Source organism: Talpa occidentalis, unplaced genomic scaffold (genome assembly GCF_014898055.3).
Source record: "Talpa occidentalis isolate TD23 unplaced genomic scaffold, MPIMG_talOcc4v2.1 talOcc4.10, whole genome shotgun sequence".
Taxonomy (NCBI): domain Eukaryota; kingdom Metazoa; phylum Chordata; class Mammalia; order Eulipotyphla; family Talpidae; genus Talpa; species Talpa occidentalis.
Genome location: NW_023600993.1, coordinates 7,807,591 through 7,822,268, shown reverse-complemented (window position 1 = coordinate 7,822,268; position 14,678 = coordinate 7,807,591). Strand labels below are relative to the sequence as shown.

At 52.5% G+C, this 14,678-nt stretch overlaps 1 protein-coding gene across 1 annotated transcript in view; it reads left to right on the top strand.

The window, feature by feature from the left end:
• Nucleotides 1-14,678, top strand: part of LSM3 (LSM3 homolog, U6 small nuclear RNA and mRNA degradation associated) — a 61,565-nt gene that overhangs the window by 42,730 nt on the left and 4,157 nt on the right. Inside the window, exon 4 of the mRNA XM_054700037.1 lies at nucleotides 13,724-13,978. Within this exon, the coding sequence (XP_054556012.1) occupies nucleotides 13,724-13,978 (255 nt within the window). The remainder of the gene's footprint in view (nucleotides 1-13,723; nucleotides 13,979-14,678) is intronic.

The following is a 14,678-nucleotide window of genomic DNA, read 5'->3' as shown; positions in this document are numbered from 1 at the left end:
GCTAGAATGACTCACAGAACTCAGAAAAGTGCTACTTGTGTGGTAGCAAAGGACATAGATTGTATTACGAAGGATGTAGATCAGAACTTGCCAAGGAAAGGGATACACAGAATGATGTTTGGGTCTGTTTCCTCCCTACAAGCCTTTGGTGGCATCTGCTTGGAGCCAGGTCCTATGTTGAGTTGGGCAATGAAGGCACAAGTCAGACCCAGGGAGCAGACCCACTGCCCACTGCTGAGTGGGAGGGCAGACCACCTAGCAGAGGGAATAGCATTGCCAAGTCAGGGAGTCATGGACAGTGTGGTTAGTCCTTGGGTATGATGGGAACATCGCAGGAGGAGGGTGACGGTGTTGTGGAGAATGAGGCTGTGTGTGGCATAGGCTGTGCACCGATGTTGCACCTGTGGGCCGCAGAGAGGAGCAGAGCCTGTGAGAGGAAGTGAGCAGAGGAGGGACAGGATCACATATGCAACGTAATTAGATTTCTGCCCGTGGTGGAGGACATTTCTGCTCAGGGGAGGAGGATCAGAGACTGCAGGAGGTCTTTTGTTGTTGTTGTAGAAGATTCCTTTATTATAGAGCAAATAACTGTCAGCAGTGACATAATAATGTAAGAACACATTTAGTAACATTTACAGCACACAGTAAATAAGAAAGTGTTTCTCTGAAAATATGTCATCATAGAAACATTTCTATGCTAATGTCTTTAAAGACAAGAGATGATGAAGATAAAGGTGGCAGCCATGGGCACAGAAAGCAGGGTAGGTCAGGAGAGGAGAGATGTTCCAGGGAGGCATCAAGGAGCCCACTCAGGTGTCTCAGCTCCCCTGCGTGACTCTGGGTCTCGGGTTAGGAGCCCTGGCGTGGGCAGCAGTCTTAGAAGACAACATGCCTCCACTTCCCATCTCCCCTTTGGGTAAACTCCCCAAACAAGGTAAGTGCAAAGAAATTCACACAGAGACGTATTGTAATTAAACTCCTGAAAACCCAAGACAAAGGAAAAATCCTGTAACTAGGTCAGATACAGCCCAGCTGATTTTGAGAGTTAATAATAACTCCGCAAGTGTGCACAGAGCAGCACACTCTTCATTAATGTGCTATTTTTGCCAGATTTTTAGTATCAGAGCTATGCTGGTTTCATAAAAAGAATTTGGAAGCTTTCCTTTTTTCTCTATGCACTGAAATGCTTTAAATAGCATTGGAGTTATCGTTTCTCTAAGGATTCGGTTGAGTTCACTTATATGCCTGGTGATTTCTCTATCTTTCTTTTTCATTTAAAAAACATCTTTATTAAGGTGTTCCCATGAAACTATCACCACAGTCAAGATAACAGACATTGTCATCACCCCCCAAAAGTTCCCCCATGCCCCCTTATAATCTATTCCTCCTCCGCCCTGTCCCTGGGCAACCCTAGCCTGTTCTAGAGTTTCGTAAATGGAATCAAACATCATGTACTCTTTCTTTCGCTCAGAATAATTATTCTGAAATTCACCCATGCTGTGTGCATCAATGGTTCATTCATTTTTATTGCTGAGTAGAATCCTGTGGTATGAATGCACCCCCACTTGTCTATATGTTCACCGGTGAGAGACATTTCGAATTGTTTCCAGTTTGGGGCTATTATAAATAAAGCTGCTATAAACATTCATGTACAAGTCTTTGTGTGGACATATGTTTTTTTTCCCCATGGATAAATACGTTGGAGAGGAAAGATTGGCCCATATGGTAGGTGTATATTTAACTTCTAAGAAACTGCCAACTTGTTTTCTAAAGTGGCGGTTCCGTTCCATGTCTCTACCAACAATGGACCAGAGTTCCAGTTGCTCTGTGTCCTCGTCAATGACCGCTGTATCCAGTCCTTATGGTTTCTGATGCAATTGCAACTTGACAGCTTTCTCAATTCCTTCTCTTTGTCTTAGACTGGCAGGCCTAGACAACAGAAGATCCAGTACTGATTTTCATTGTAGGGCAAGGGAGTGGGTACAGATTCAGGGAGAAGGGAAAGTGTGGCAGGAAAGGCAAACTCATTGCTGGGCTGGTCACAACTGCACAAGAAAGCATAGTAGGTCCCTCAGCCACGCAGCATCTCCAGAAAGCAGAGAACTTGGGAGTGTATAAGAGAGAAAGGGAGAGGAATTTATCCATTGATGATTTTCCATCTCCCATCTCTCACTGGTACAAGGGTACCCCATAAATCCCCTCATTTTAGCCTGTTTTGTTACACAGCAACTGCTAATGAAGATAGCATGTGAAATGTTCAGCACAGTAACTACAGCTTAATTAATGAGAGCCACAACGATGGTGATGAAAATGATGAGAATGGCATCCATGCTCAGGCCAATGTTGAGAATTTAAGAAAAGTGATTTCATGTCCTCTGCCCTAAAGCAGCTTATGGTATAACTTTATTCACAGGAAAAGAAAGGCCACAATTACTTACAATGAGCCTCCAGTCACTTCTTTATTTTTCAAAGTCCTGCCCAATTATGAAGACCTCAAGTCCCTGCTAAAGAGATGTGACTTCACGTCACCCATAAAGAATCATCAACAAATTCAAAGACTGGGAGTGGTGGGACAAGAGCTATTTTAGAAAAATCTTGGTGGGGGGGAGTAGTAAGGATAAGAAGGGAGACCTGAGGGAGGTCTGGTGGGGTGGCCAAGGAAAAGAGCAGTGTAAGCCTCTATAGTGCCCCCAAGGCTCTCAGAATAGACCCCAGACTCCTCAGACTCTGCAGGGCCTGATGTGACCTTGCTGTCCACCCTCTTCAATTGTTCAGCCTTCTCACTCTGCTCCACCAAGCTGGTTTCTCTTAGTTCTTAGACATGTCTAGATTCATCTATCAGTGCCTTTGCACAGGCTGTCCTGTCGCCTTCCCTCTCTTCCTGTGTCCCTTGTGCTCATCCTTCAAATCTCTGTAACTCAGATGACACTGAATCCTTAATCTGAGCTATGTCAACCTGATACACCCCTAGATACCCTGAGCTTTTCTTTTATGGCAGCTCCCTTGGTGGACACTTACACATCTATGTGTGATTATTTGATGGACAATCTGCCTCCCCACCAGACTACGAGCTCTCTGGGCTGTCTTGCTCATTGCTGTGCCCCAGAGCCTGGCCTAATGCCTTGTGTGTACCAGGCTTGAACAAAGTAATTATAAAATGAGCAGATGCCCTAGAGTGAAAAGCCTTTGGGACAGAATATCCCTACCCATCTGGAATCTCTGTCTGAAAATGATATGGAAAGAGAGAAAGGCCAGAATCCTTAGACCTCTTCCCTTGGGACACATGTTGGTCTTGCCTTTGGAAGTGTCGCCCAGGATTCCAGCCCCGGTTTCATAGCCAGAGGGTATATTTCATCCAGCCAATAAATAATCCATCCCACCAGCCCTGGTGGCTAAGCGGAAGGTCCTTAAGAAGAGGCTGACCCTGAAGTGGAACATTGAGTTCCCCGACCTCAAGGACACAGAATTCTCCTGCAGGGTTTTAATCATTTATTTGAACAAAAAATGCTTTCCCCAAGCCTGGCTTCATAAACAAGTCTGTGATCAGAGGCAAACAAGCAGCCCCACGTGGACATCTGCCTCTGGGAGACTTCATCTGGACAGCCACGGGGAGACTTCACAGAGACACACACAGAGCTGAGGGCAACAAAACCTGTGTAGCCTCATCCCACTGTCCCCAGACAGGACAGTCACAATGTCTCCCCATCCTCCTCCAGAATTCCTCTTTTTACGTGGAGCATCTGGCAGGGCTTTCTGTGGGCTTATGGATCCATCTCTTCATCCCTCTCACTAGATCATAAGTTTCAAGGAGAAAAGGCCAGATCTTGCTCACCCACTGTTTCCCCACCTGTAACTTGGTGCTTGGCATTGAGCGGGCTCCATAAATATTTGCTCATTAGAAAGGAGAAAGGTTGTGTTGTAAGTGGACATGGAGAGGACACCATGGGAATGGCTCATGCCTGTAAAAAGGTATAGTCAGTCATTTGCTCCAGTTATTCCTTTTGTTGATTAACCCATAGCCACACAAAGACTTTTACATAAACATTCATAGCATCTTTATTCACAATAGCTCACGCTGGGAACAACCTAAATGTTGTTATCAACAGGTGGATAATTAACTGAGATGTCGAGAGGCCAAGTCTACATACTGGATACTACTTAGCAACTTAGCAATAAAAGGAGCAAGCTACTGCTGCATGCCACAAGATGGGTGATTCTCATAAACATGCTGAGCAAGACAAACCAGATGAAATGACTGCATTCTAGATGATTCCATTTAAAGGAAGTTGTAGAATGGCTTAAGAGAACTATGGGAAAAGGATTCAGATTAGTGGTTGCCTTTGGGGAGGTAGGATTAACTGGAAAAGGACAGACAGGAGCGTTCTGAGGAGCGGGAAATGTCTTATGACTTGATCTGGGTGGCAGTTGCATCCCCTAAACACATGTAAAAGCCAAGAAGCCATTTAAGATGAATGTATTTTACTGTAGGTAGATTGTATCTTCATTTAAAAAGCACACTGGGTTAGACTCTCTCTGAAGTCTTTCTAATTCTCTTGAGCTTAAGATCCTGGGTTAAGGTATGGCTAACTGTTCCTCCTTCCTCTGGACTCCTCTGGAGGTGGTATCCTGGGGTGCAAGCATAGAAACCCAGAGGCTGGCACTGGCCATAGGCCTGCAGAGTTGCAGGGGAGCATACACAGAGTAAAGCAGAGGAAGGCAGCCAGGTGCAAGCAGGTGTACAGAGAGGAGGAAGAGAGGGAAGGGAGAGGGAGCGAGAGTCCAAGGCAAAGGGAGCCAGAGAGAGCGTGAGAGAAGAGCAAGGACGTAAGTGGAGAGAGACAGGGGAGACTGACACAGAGAGGTAGACAGAGTCGCAGAGAGCTGGACAGAGAGAGGAATACTGCACAAGGCCACAGCGAGCTGGCCATGTTGCCTTTTGCTGGCTTTCCACGCGCACTGCCACCTCCCTGGAATAGCCACCTGGACTCACGCTTATCCCGGAACACCCCAAACTTCCAGCTGTGCTGCTTCTAAAGGAGTTCCTCTTCCTGTGCAGCCCTAAAATCACCGCCAAAGCAGTGATCATTCCTTCATTATGTATTGATCTCTGCCCAAGGACCAGGAACCTGCTGTCATCAGACTCACCCAGCCTTCCACACCTGTACCCAGCTGGCATGGGTCCCTTGGGCAAGTTGCTTTTAGTTTGTTTTCCCTCCTGGGAAGCATTCACAGGCATGGCAAGGTACTCACACATCTTTGCATGGTGAAACCATGGCCCCAGTGCCTGGGCCTCCCTTCAGATCCTGGTTATGGGGTTGTGGAGAAACTAGTGGGGTCATTGTCCACCCCCACGGGGGAGCTGTGCTGCTGCACAGGAGAGGATGGGGGTGTTAGAGTTGGAAGCCCAGATGAGACAGCAATGGTGGGAGCCCCGAGTGCCGGCCAAGACATGTGCAGCCTACTGGGAAGATCAATCACAAGGTGGGCCCCGGGCCCCTTGAAAAAGGAGCTCACTTGGGAGGAGGTGCCAAAGCTGTGAATAAAAAAAGGTGCAGAGGGCTTCTCAGGGCTGGGGTGCTGGGCAGACCTGTGGGTGGGGGTGGGGTGTTTCTGTTACACAACTTCCCAGTGGTCACTGAACTGATGCCAAATGATCAAAACCAAGATCCTCCTTCATCTGCCTTCCTTCCAGGCAGCCAGAAGGCCAGGGCCTCAGCGGAGTGGATTAACTACTAAATCATCACATAAGCCCAATTAAGACTTAAGGGATGGCACCACGTCTGTATTCTGCTAGAACTTCTCTCATCCACTGCCAAGACAGTTTCCTTTCAGGACAGTCCCAACCACATGTGGGCCATGCCTCAGTCTGATGTCCAGGGCAGCTGTGCCCATGACCCCTTCTAGGGGCTGATACTTGCCTGGCGGCACAGCCCTGAGATCCGGAATTTTTCCATCTTTTTGTTCCCAGATGGTGACACTAAAGAGTTCTGACTTCTCTTCTGTTCCCTCTGGCTTGGATGTGGCTTTGAGTTGGGTGGAGGAAGTCCTTTTTGTTTGCTTCTTCGGAACTCTGGACTAGAAATAGAAAGCCTGCTGAGAGGCAGTGTCCTTACAGGAGCTGCACGGGGGGTTCTGCGGATAGGGAGATAGGAGGTGGGTCTTTGCAGAACCGGGGAGGAAGCGGAGCTGTCTACTTCCCTTCACACCCCACCTTCGTTCCACACCATAGCATCAACCGTCTGTCTTGGGTAGAGTTAAAATCTTAGTTCTGACCGAGTTCTGGTCCCATCATACACTCGCCGTGTCACCTTTTTCCTGCTTGGTGATTCAAGGCTCCTGTGAGCTCCGGCCCAACCAGGCCTCTGAAAGAAGTCAGTTTTCCTTGCTCTTCAGAAACAAAGTAGAAGAACTGATATAGCCATTTCTCTCCCCCACTCACAGTGTTAGCAGTGGCTTCTCTGCAAGTGGAATTAAAGTGATGGGCTCACCGGGTATAAACAGGAAGAAATTGCAGACTGAAATGATGAATGCAAATATTTATACCAATACCCACCTGCATCCCCTCCTGGTGCCACCCACTGCATCATGTCGTCATCTGCCCGTGTCCCCTGTGATAGCCGGCTCCCCAGGTGTGTCCACCCTCAGCAGGCCGTGGTGGTGGCCTTTCAGTCAGAGAGCGGTGGGCGCACCTGGCCCTGGGCTCTTGGTCGCGGATCACTCCCACCTCAAAGAGAAGATGGAAGCACCAAGAGTTTAAGCAGCAGGCCCACAGCTCTGCCCATCATCCCTCGCCGCCCCCCTAAAAACTTAATTCTGAGCTGTGCTTGTAGCTGATGTGTGTGTGTGTGTGTGTGTGTGTGTAGGGGATTCTGTTCTGCTGTCTGTGTGCATGTGTGTGTGCTGTGTGCTGATGAGCCTCTAGTCTGTGGGTGTGTGTGTGTCTGTGTGTGAAGTGAACAAGTTACTGCATAGAAAGCCCTAAGCCTGGGACATAATGGCTTCTCAATAAATGTGGGTCATTATGAAGGGTTGGGGCTTTTTGCTTTTTAAACTTATTTATCAAGATGTTAACATTCAATAAAGTGCACAGGTCTCAATGGAAGAGCCTGTCCAGTTTTTGTATGGCTACACCTGCGTGGAGCCATCACCCAGATCAGGAGGCTGGGCGTGGCCATCTCAGCAGCTTCCTTAAGCCTCAGCTCTGCACTCTTCAGCTCCTTATCACCAGTGGTTGTTTGTGCCTGGTTTCCACTGCACATGAGTAGACCCACCCGGGAGGTGCTCTCCAGTCCCCCCACATAGTGCTATCAGATCCACCCACACTGTTGTGTCCGGCAGCATCATCGCTCTTTGACCTCACTGTGTCGCTGTGCACAGCACCAGCTCACCGCCGTAACTTACACATCTTTCTGTTGCTGGCTATTTGGTCGGTTGCCAGATGTGGCTCTCAGGAGCAAAGCTGCTGTGGACAAGGATTGTATGGATGTAAACACTGACTTGGGTTGAGGATCCACTCAGAAGAGAATTTGCTGGTCATAGCGCATGTGCATTTTTAGTTTTTAGTAGATGAGGCCAGTTTTCTGAAGTGGTTTTAAGTTATGATTCAAACAGCAGTAATTGAGAGTTCCAGGTGCTGCATCGCCTCCTTGCTGTCACCAGTGGCTTCTCCAGAAGCAGATGCTGCAGTGGCATTTGGGCTGCAAGAGGCCTATGAGCGATCGACACCTGTGCAGAGAAAGGGAAGGAGCAGCACTGGACAGAGGCAGTTGATGTGTGAGTCCAGGAAGCCCCAGTCAGCCCCGCAAGGAGCCCCCGGGGGGAATATTAGCCGTCACAGTGGAAGAGGCAGACCTCCAAACCCTGCTCCATCCAGTGCTGGATGTGCACCCCGGGAGGGCCATGCCTCAGGAAGGGTGCTCGCAGCAGCAATTGAAGGAGCTGACAGCTACCTGCTGCTGGCGCACTCTGCTGCCGGCTAGCGAGCCTCCCTTCTAGGGAGATCTCGAGTCCACCACGCTGTCACCAGCGTGGAGCGGGGTTGTGAGGGTGGGCCACTGAGACCTCAGTCAGCTCCCATGATGGCTCAAGAAGCTCATGTGCTTATTGGCCTCTTCTGAGAGGTACCCACACAGGCTCTTGCCCACTTTAAAAGCTGGGTGTTTATCTTTCTCTTATTAATCTATAAAATCTTCTTTATCCTAGACATGAGCTCTTTTTTATAGATGTAAATATCTCAACCTGTTTGAGAGAAGAGTCATGAAGATATTTTACTTTTTCTAGATGTATCATTTTACTTTAGGTCTATGATCCATTTCAAATTACATTTGGGGATGGTACGAGGAAGGTAGCTTTTTCCCCATTACCTGGGACCATCTACTGAAAAGACCATCTTTCCCCACTGAATGCAGCTGGGATGCACCTCTGCTATAAAGCAGATGATGGAGTATGTGTTGGTCTCTTTCTGCGCTCCTTCTTCTGGTCTATTTGACAACGCGATTAAGCTATTCCACGCTGTCTTACTTGCTAGAGATACATAAAAAAACTTGACATCTGGTAGTGTGAGTCCTCCTGCTTTGTTCTTTTTAATTTGCTTTGCCTATTCTCCATGCCTTGAATGCCCACATAAATTTTCAAATCAGTGTGTTAGTTTCCTCAAAAGCAACTCTGGGCATATTCTTTGGGTCTGTATTAAAATACCAATCAATTTGGGGACAACGGATGTCTTAATAATATTGAATTGGCCAATTAAAGAACATGATATGGTCCTTAATTCATTTGGGTCTTTTATTTCTCTGCAGTGTTTTATAGTTGTTAGCATAGACATCATATACCTCTTTTATTCAATTTATCCATAATTTTCTGATTATATTTGGTATTATTTAAAGTTTTTCATTTTCTAATTTTGCTAGTATTTAGAAATTCAATTGATTTTTGTATGTTGATGATATCCAGCAACCCTGCTAAATTTACTCATTCATTCAAATTATTTGTAGGTTATTTTGCATTTTTCCATAAGATTTTCATCTGAAATAATAACATTTCTAATCTTTTTTTTTAAAGATTTATTTATGCATACAGGAGCTGGCGTGTAGGCCAGAGGTGCGGGGGTGGGGGGAGTGGCTATTGGGGGGTAAGAGGATTCACCAGAGAGAGAGTGGGGAGCAGAACAGGCAGATGTAGGGAAGAGGCAGGCCTCTTCTGTACACTGCTGAGGGGAGTAGCAGGGAGACAGGAGAGGTCTGCTGCGCCATGTGGGTTGACCCCCAGCTGGCCGGAGATTGAACTCCTGCTGCAGAGGCTGCCGATAGCTTCACCGTGCTGAGACTTAACCCCTTGCGCCACCAGGGAGGCCCTCCTCCAATCTTTATTCTTTATGTGTCTATTCCTTGCCGTATGGACGTGGCAGGGTCCTACTCTGTAATCCTGAATAGAAACTGTATTGGGGGACATCCCTTTCTTTTTCCATCCTCAGGAAAAAACATTTACTGTTTCATCCTTAGTGATGGCACTAGCTATGTGTGCTGCATCTGTGTGTCTGTTTGGCAAGTACACTTTATCATAGTAAGGAAGTTTTCTTTGATAATCTTTTTCTAAGAGTTTTTATCATCAGTGTTACACTTTTAACAGATATTTTTCTATGTACCTGTTGATTTTAGTTCACATCTACAGCTGCAGCTTTCAAAAACTGGAAAGTGTTTCACAGCTGGTCTCAGACAAAAGAGTCAGAAACAGTCATGCCCTCCTGGGGGCTGGATGAGACAGGAGTGTGAGGGGCTCCCAGTGAGACAAGGCAGGGACACGTATGTGATCGTCTATCTCAGTCCTGTGACCTCCTGTTCTGCTCACTCCCAGTAAGGTCTTGGACCTGTTTTCTAAGCAGAAACTAGTCCCTTTTCTGTAATCCTGTGCCAGGTACTATGCTAAGCATCGTGGGGGTGGAGGCACGTGGCCCAGTACTGACCCACCAGGGCCCGCAGGGGCACCCACATGTCATGCCATCATGCAGCTCACAGGAAGAACCAGATAGGAGCTAGAGCCAGGGGGTTGCGCTCTCTCCTGCATCTCCACAGCCCCTGCCAAGGACCAAAGTCCCTTGGGAACAGTCAGACCACATACAAACAGGGAAAGAGCAGTGGAAAATGCATCAACTGATCCCCACCCTCACCCATTTCATCCCCTGCCCAGCTGCCTTGTGGATTCTTGGCCTTCCCAGTGCGGTCTGGGAAGGCTTAGAAAGTTTCCTTCCAGAGCCCTAGGAATCCAAGAACGGGAGCTGCCTCAGGCCATTTCTGTCCCTGTGTCTCCTTTCAAAGGATTTCTGGATAGATGAGTGAGATTGTGGCTTGTGGACAGTCGGGGGAGAGGGCCTATCATTGTTTCAGATTTCTGGCTTGGCTCAAAGATTTAGATTCTCCGATTCCCACACTTGAGGCCTCAGTCCACTGGGAATATAGGTCTTGTCTCCAAAGAATAGCCATGACATTTGTTGCGTCTGGGGCCTCTGCTCATGTTCCCTCATGGCTTTCCAGAGCACGTCTCTGTCTTCGTCAGACAGGGTAGAAGTTAGGACTCTCTGGGTTGCACGTGAAAGGAGGGAGCACGGAGATCTAGAAAGTCTAGGGAGACACGGTTTCAGGAGGGACTGCGTCCAGGTGCTCAGGCATCATCGTGAGAGGGTGACGCTCGCAGACTTTGGCCTGGTTTCTTCTGCAGGGGCTGTGTGCTCAGGCAGGATCTTCCCTGCCTGTGGCACAGGCGATGGGGCACCCATCCACCCAGCCTGCTGACTCCACTGGGTTACTGAAGTGCCAACACTCCTCAGTAGATGGGGGACAGGCCCAGAAGAGACTCCTTCCTGACCCAGTCCCGCGCCCCAGCAAGAACAAGCTCCACTGGAAACACATGGGCTGAGCCCACGGGAGGATGGATCGTGGCGGTGGGGGGTGGGGGGAGGCGATACCGCCAGAAATAAGGGAGCCAGGCAGGCAGCATCACCTCTCGCCACCGCTGCCCACCTCCACGCCTCTGTTCTCAGGTTTGCCTCGCTGGCGCCGGCGCGTCGTTCCCGGCCTCACTCACGGCTCCGCGCGCGGCCTCCCCGCCCGGCCTCCTGGCAGCCCCAGCCTCGAGCCCCTGCTTTGAACTCACGGTGCCCAGCAGTTGATGCGTTTTGTTTAAGTTTGAAAGTGATAGTCGGGGCTTGCTTTCTTCTGATTATATAAAAATAATACTCGCCTCTCAACAAGTCAGAAAAGGCAAGGACGGATCCCGCTCCCCACTGCGGCTTCCCAGGCCTGAACGCGCCGCTGTGCGCGGGGAGGGGCAGGGCCGGGGCGCGGGACAGGCCAGGGGGGAGGGGAGGGACGGGCCAGGGGGAGGGACGGGACGGGATGGGGCGGGTGAGGTGAGCAGAGAAAACCGCTGCAGGATTTTAACGGGGGGTGAGGGGGGAGCTGGCGCTTGAAGGGTCTCTCGGCTGCGGGGTGGAGACAGAGGCCCGGGGTGGCGCGAGGGGTCTCTGGTGACCCAGCCCAGAAACGCGGCCGGGCCACGAGCGAAGTGAAGGGGCTGCGCTGCTGTGGGCTCGGGCGGGGTGATGTCCGGGTTCCTGGTTTGAGCGCCTGTGTAGACGCGGCCGGTGAGGCCCGCCCCGAGGGCCGCCCAAAGGGGTTTAGTCACGTTCTGCTCAGTTGCAGGCCCCCGGCCGAGCCTCCTCCCTCAGCTGCACCTTTTAAAATCTTTTCTCCTTCGGTTTCCAGAGTGTCCTCCCAGCGTCGCGGCTGCGGTGGGCGCCGCTTTCACCAGCCCCCCAGCTGGGGGCTCGAGCCGTTTCCTCAGCGCCGGGCTCTGCGGCCTCGGGCCCTTCGTCGTCGCCCAAGCGTCCCCCGGACGGCCCCTTCGCCGCACCTCCCTCGGCGACCCGCCTCGCGGCCACTAGGTGGCGGCGTTGCCCGATGGCCCCAGTGGCTCCCGCCCGCCGCCCCGCCGGGCCACCTCCCCGCACAGCGGGACCCCCGTCCCCGACGGCCATGTGCGGCCTCCCGCGCCCCGTGAGCGCCCGCCCTGGGGACCCGCTGCTCGCCTGGAAGCGGCTGTGCCCACACTGCCCTGGGCCGCGGCTTCGGAGCTGGGTGTCCGGATCGCCGCCGGCGCTGGGGAGGACGCGGGCCCCTCAGCCCTGGTATTTAGAAGGCGACCAACAGGGAACGGTCCAAATTTTTAATTTAAATTTTCAAATGTCAAGAAAAATGGTTGTACTAGGGAGCACAGAGACAGCACTGGCTTCACTGCCAGTCGCAGGCCTCCAGGAGGCAACGGGCGCGCGTGAGAAAGCGTGAGAGACTCACACAATTTTTAAATGTCTGAATGAAAAACTTAGACCCTGAGGAACATCCGCTCTCGGACACTCGCGGCCCTAAAGCTGCGTCTTTGAGTCCTGGTGGCTCAGACGGTGCCTGCAGCCATGCCCCGGCCATTAAGAAAACTCTGAGGCCCTTGAGCAATGGGGTCGCGGCATCACGGAAGACTCCACTTAGGCGAGCCCAGACTCCCAGAAACCGGCTGTGAGGCGCTCTGGGTGGAGCCCGCCTCTGGCCAAGGAGGAGGACGTTAGAATCCCGAGGAATTTCCGAGAAACCCACCCACGGCTCCCTGTTCCCATGGGACACGGCCCTTCCCGCCTGAACCCCAATGCTGATGCTCGGGGCTGCCACCTGTGGGGTCCACACGCTCCCAGCTCCATCTCCTGACCCTGTGATGACCTGCGCCGGCACCTGCAGGGCCGCGTGACCCCATGAGCCTCTGCGCAACTCATGCGGTGTCCACGTGACCCCATGACCGTTGCGTGGCACGTGTAGTGCCCACGTGACCCCATGAGCCTTTGCACAGCACGTGTTGCATACACGTGACTCCATGAGCTGTTGCGCGGCACGTGAAGTTCCACATGACCCCATGAGCCTTCGCGCGACACGTGTAGCATCCACGTGGCCCCATGAGGCTTTGCGCGGCACGTGTAGCATCCATGTGACCCCATGAGGCTTTGCGCGGCACGTGTAGCATCATGTGACCCCATGAGGCTTTGCGCGGCACGTGTAGCATCCATGTGACCCCATGAGGCTTTGCGTGGCACGTGTAGCATCCATGTGACCCCATGAGGCTTTGCGCGGCACGTGTAGCATCCATGTGACCCCATGATGCCCCGCGCCAGCACCTGCAGGGCCGCGTGACCCCATGATACTCTGCGCAGCATGCGCAGCGTCCACGTGACCCCATGATGCTCCCTGCCGCAATCGCGGACCCCGTGCTGCTTTCGCTTCCACCTGCAGCGACGCGCAAGTGTGAGGGGAGCTCTTTTTTCCTGATCCTCTGAGGCCTGCGCCACCACCTGCGGAGCCCACATGACCCTGTGAACCATCACAGGGTTGCCGCTTGAGGCGCCCGCGTGAGGGGAGCTTGTGACCCGTGACGCTCCACCTGTGGGCGCGCGCTGTCGTCCTCACACCAACCCTTTCTTAGTGCTACTCCCCCCAGCTCCTCCGCGGGGCCGAGGCCACTGTGTTGTCAGGCGTTGTCTCGCACCCGCGGGCCGCGACCAGCGCCGCCCACAGAAAGCAGCCGGCCATGCCGCGGCGGCGGGCTGGGAGCGGTGGCGGCTGAACGGAGGCTTCCCTCGAGGCCGCGGTGCCGCCCTTTATTTACAGGCGCCTCTGTTTTTACCTTTCAGTCCCTGCTCCCAGCTCCCAGCTCTCTGGCAGTGTGGACGCCGCCAAGTGGCTTTTCTTTTGTGAAGACGCCCCCTCAGGGCCTTCGACTCCGCCGGCGGCCTTGTGAGACCGCCAGGGAACCAGCTGGCTGCGTGGCTGAGACGGTGAAACTGAGAATAACGGGTCAAGCACCCCCACGTTCTAGGGAGAGGTGTGCGAGAACATTCTACAAAGTGGTCCAGCCTGCGTCTGCAGGAGGACCTCCGAAGAGCGAGGTTAGAGCTGCAGGCTGGAGAGGGACATGTTCCCCACCTCGCGCCCAGCCCGGCCACCCTGACCCAGGGACGCGGGGGGCATGTGGGTGAAGATCCCTGGAGGATGTTACCAAGAGCCTGAGGGGCCGGGGGCCGGCCCTTGCCTGGACCCGTCTAAGGCGGGCAGAGGCTGCCAGCACGGCAGCGTGGCGAGAGGCGGCGAGCCGATGAGTGGGCTCTGAGGGGGCTGGGGGCAGGCCCCGTCCTGCCGTCGGTGACCCATCCAGAGAGAGGCCTGTGGGATGAGGTGGCCGCGCAGAAGCGGGTTGGTGGCTTGTCTGATTAGGGCGCTGCCCCGGGGCCTCTGGAGTACCCACACCAGGGTGGGTTTGGGTTCCTCAGGACATTCAGAACAGCCGGGGAGGGAGTGCCTGCTCGCAGCCGCCGCCATGGACAGGGCCCGAGGCCAGGTGACAGCGGTGTGGGGGCGGGGCATCCTTCCTGCCCCTTGAGGTGCTCCCACCTGGGAGGAGCCAGGACAGCGCGCGGGACGGGGTGGCGGCACAGCCCTCAGTTTGGATATAAAATCCACGTGTGTTGCCCTTGGCCTAGGCTGCCACCCCCAATACCACCCCCAAGACCGCAGAAGGAATCACAGAGGCTACAGGGGCCGCTGGGGGGGGGGGTTGGGAAGTGGCCCTGACGCATCTCACCTGAGAAC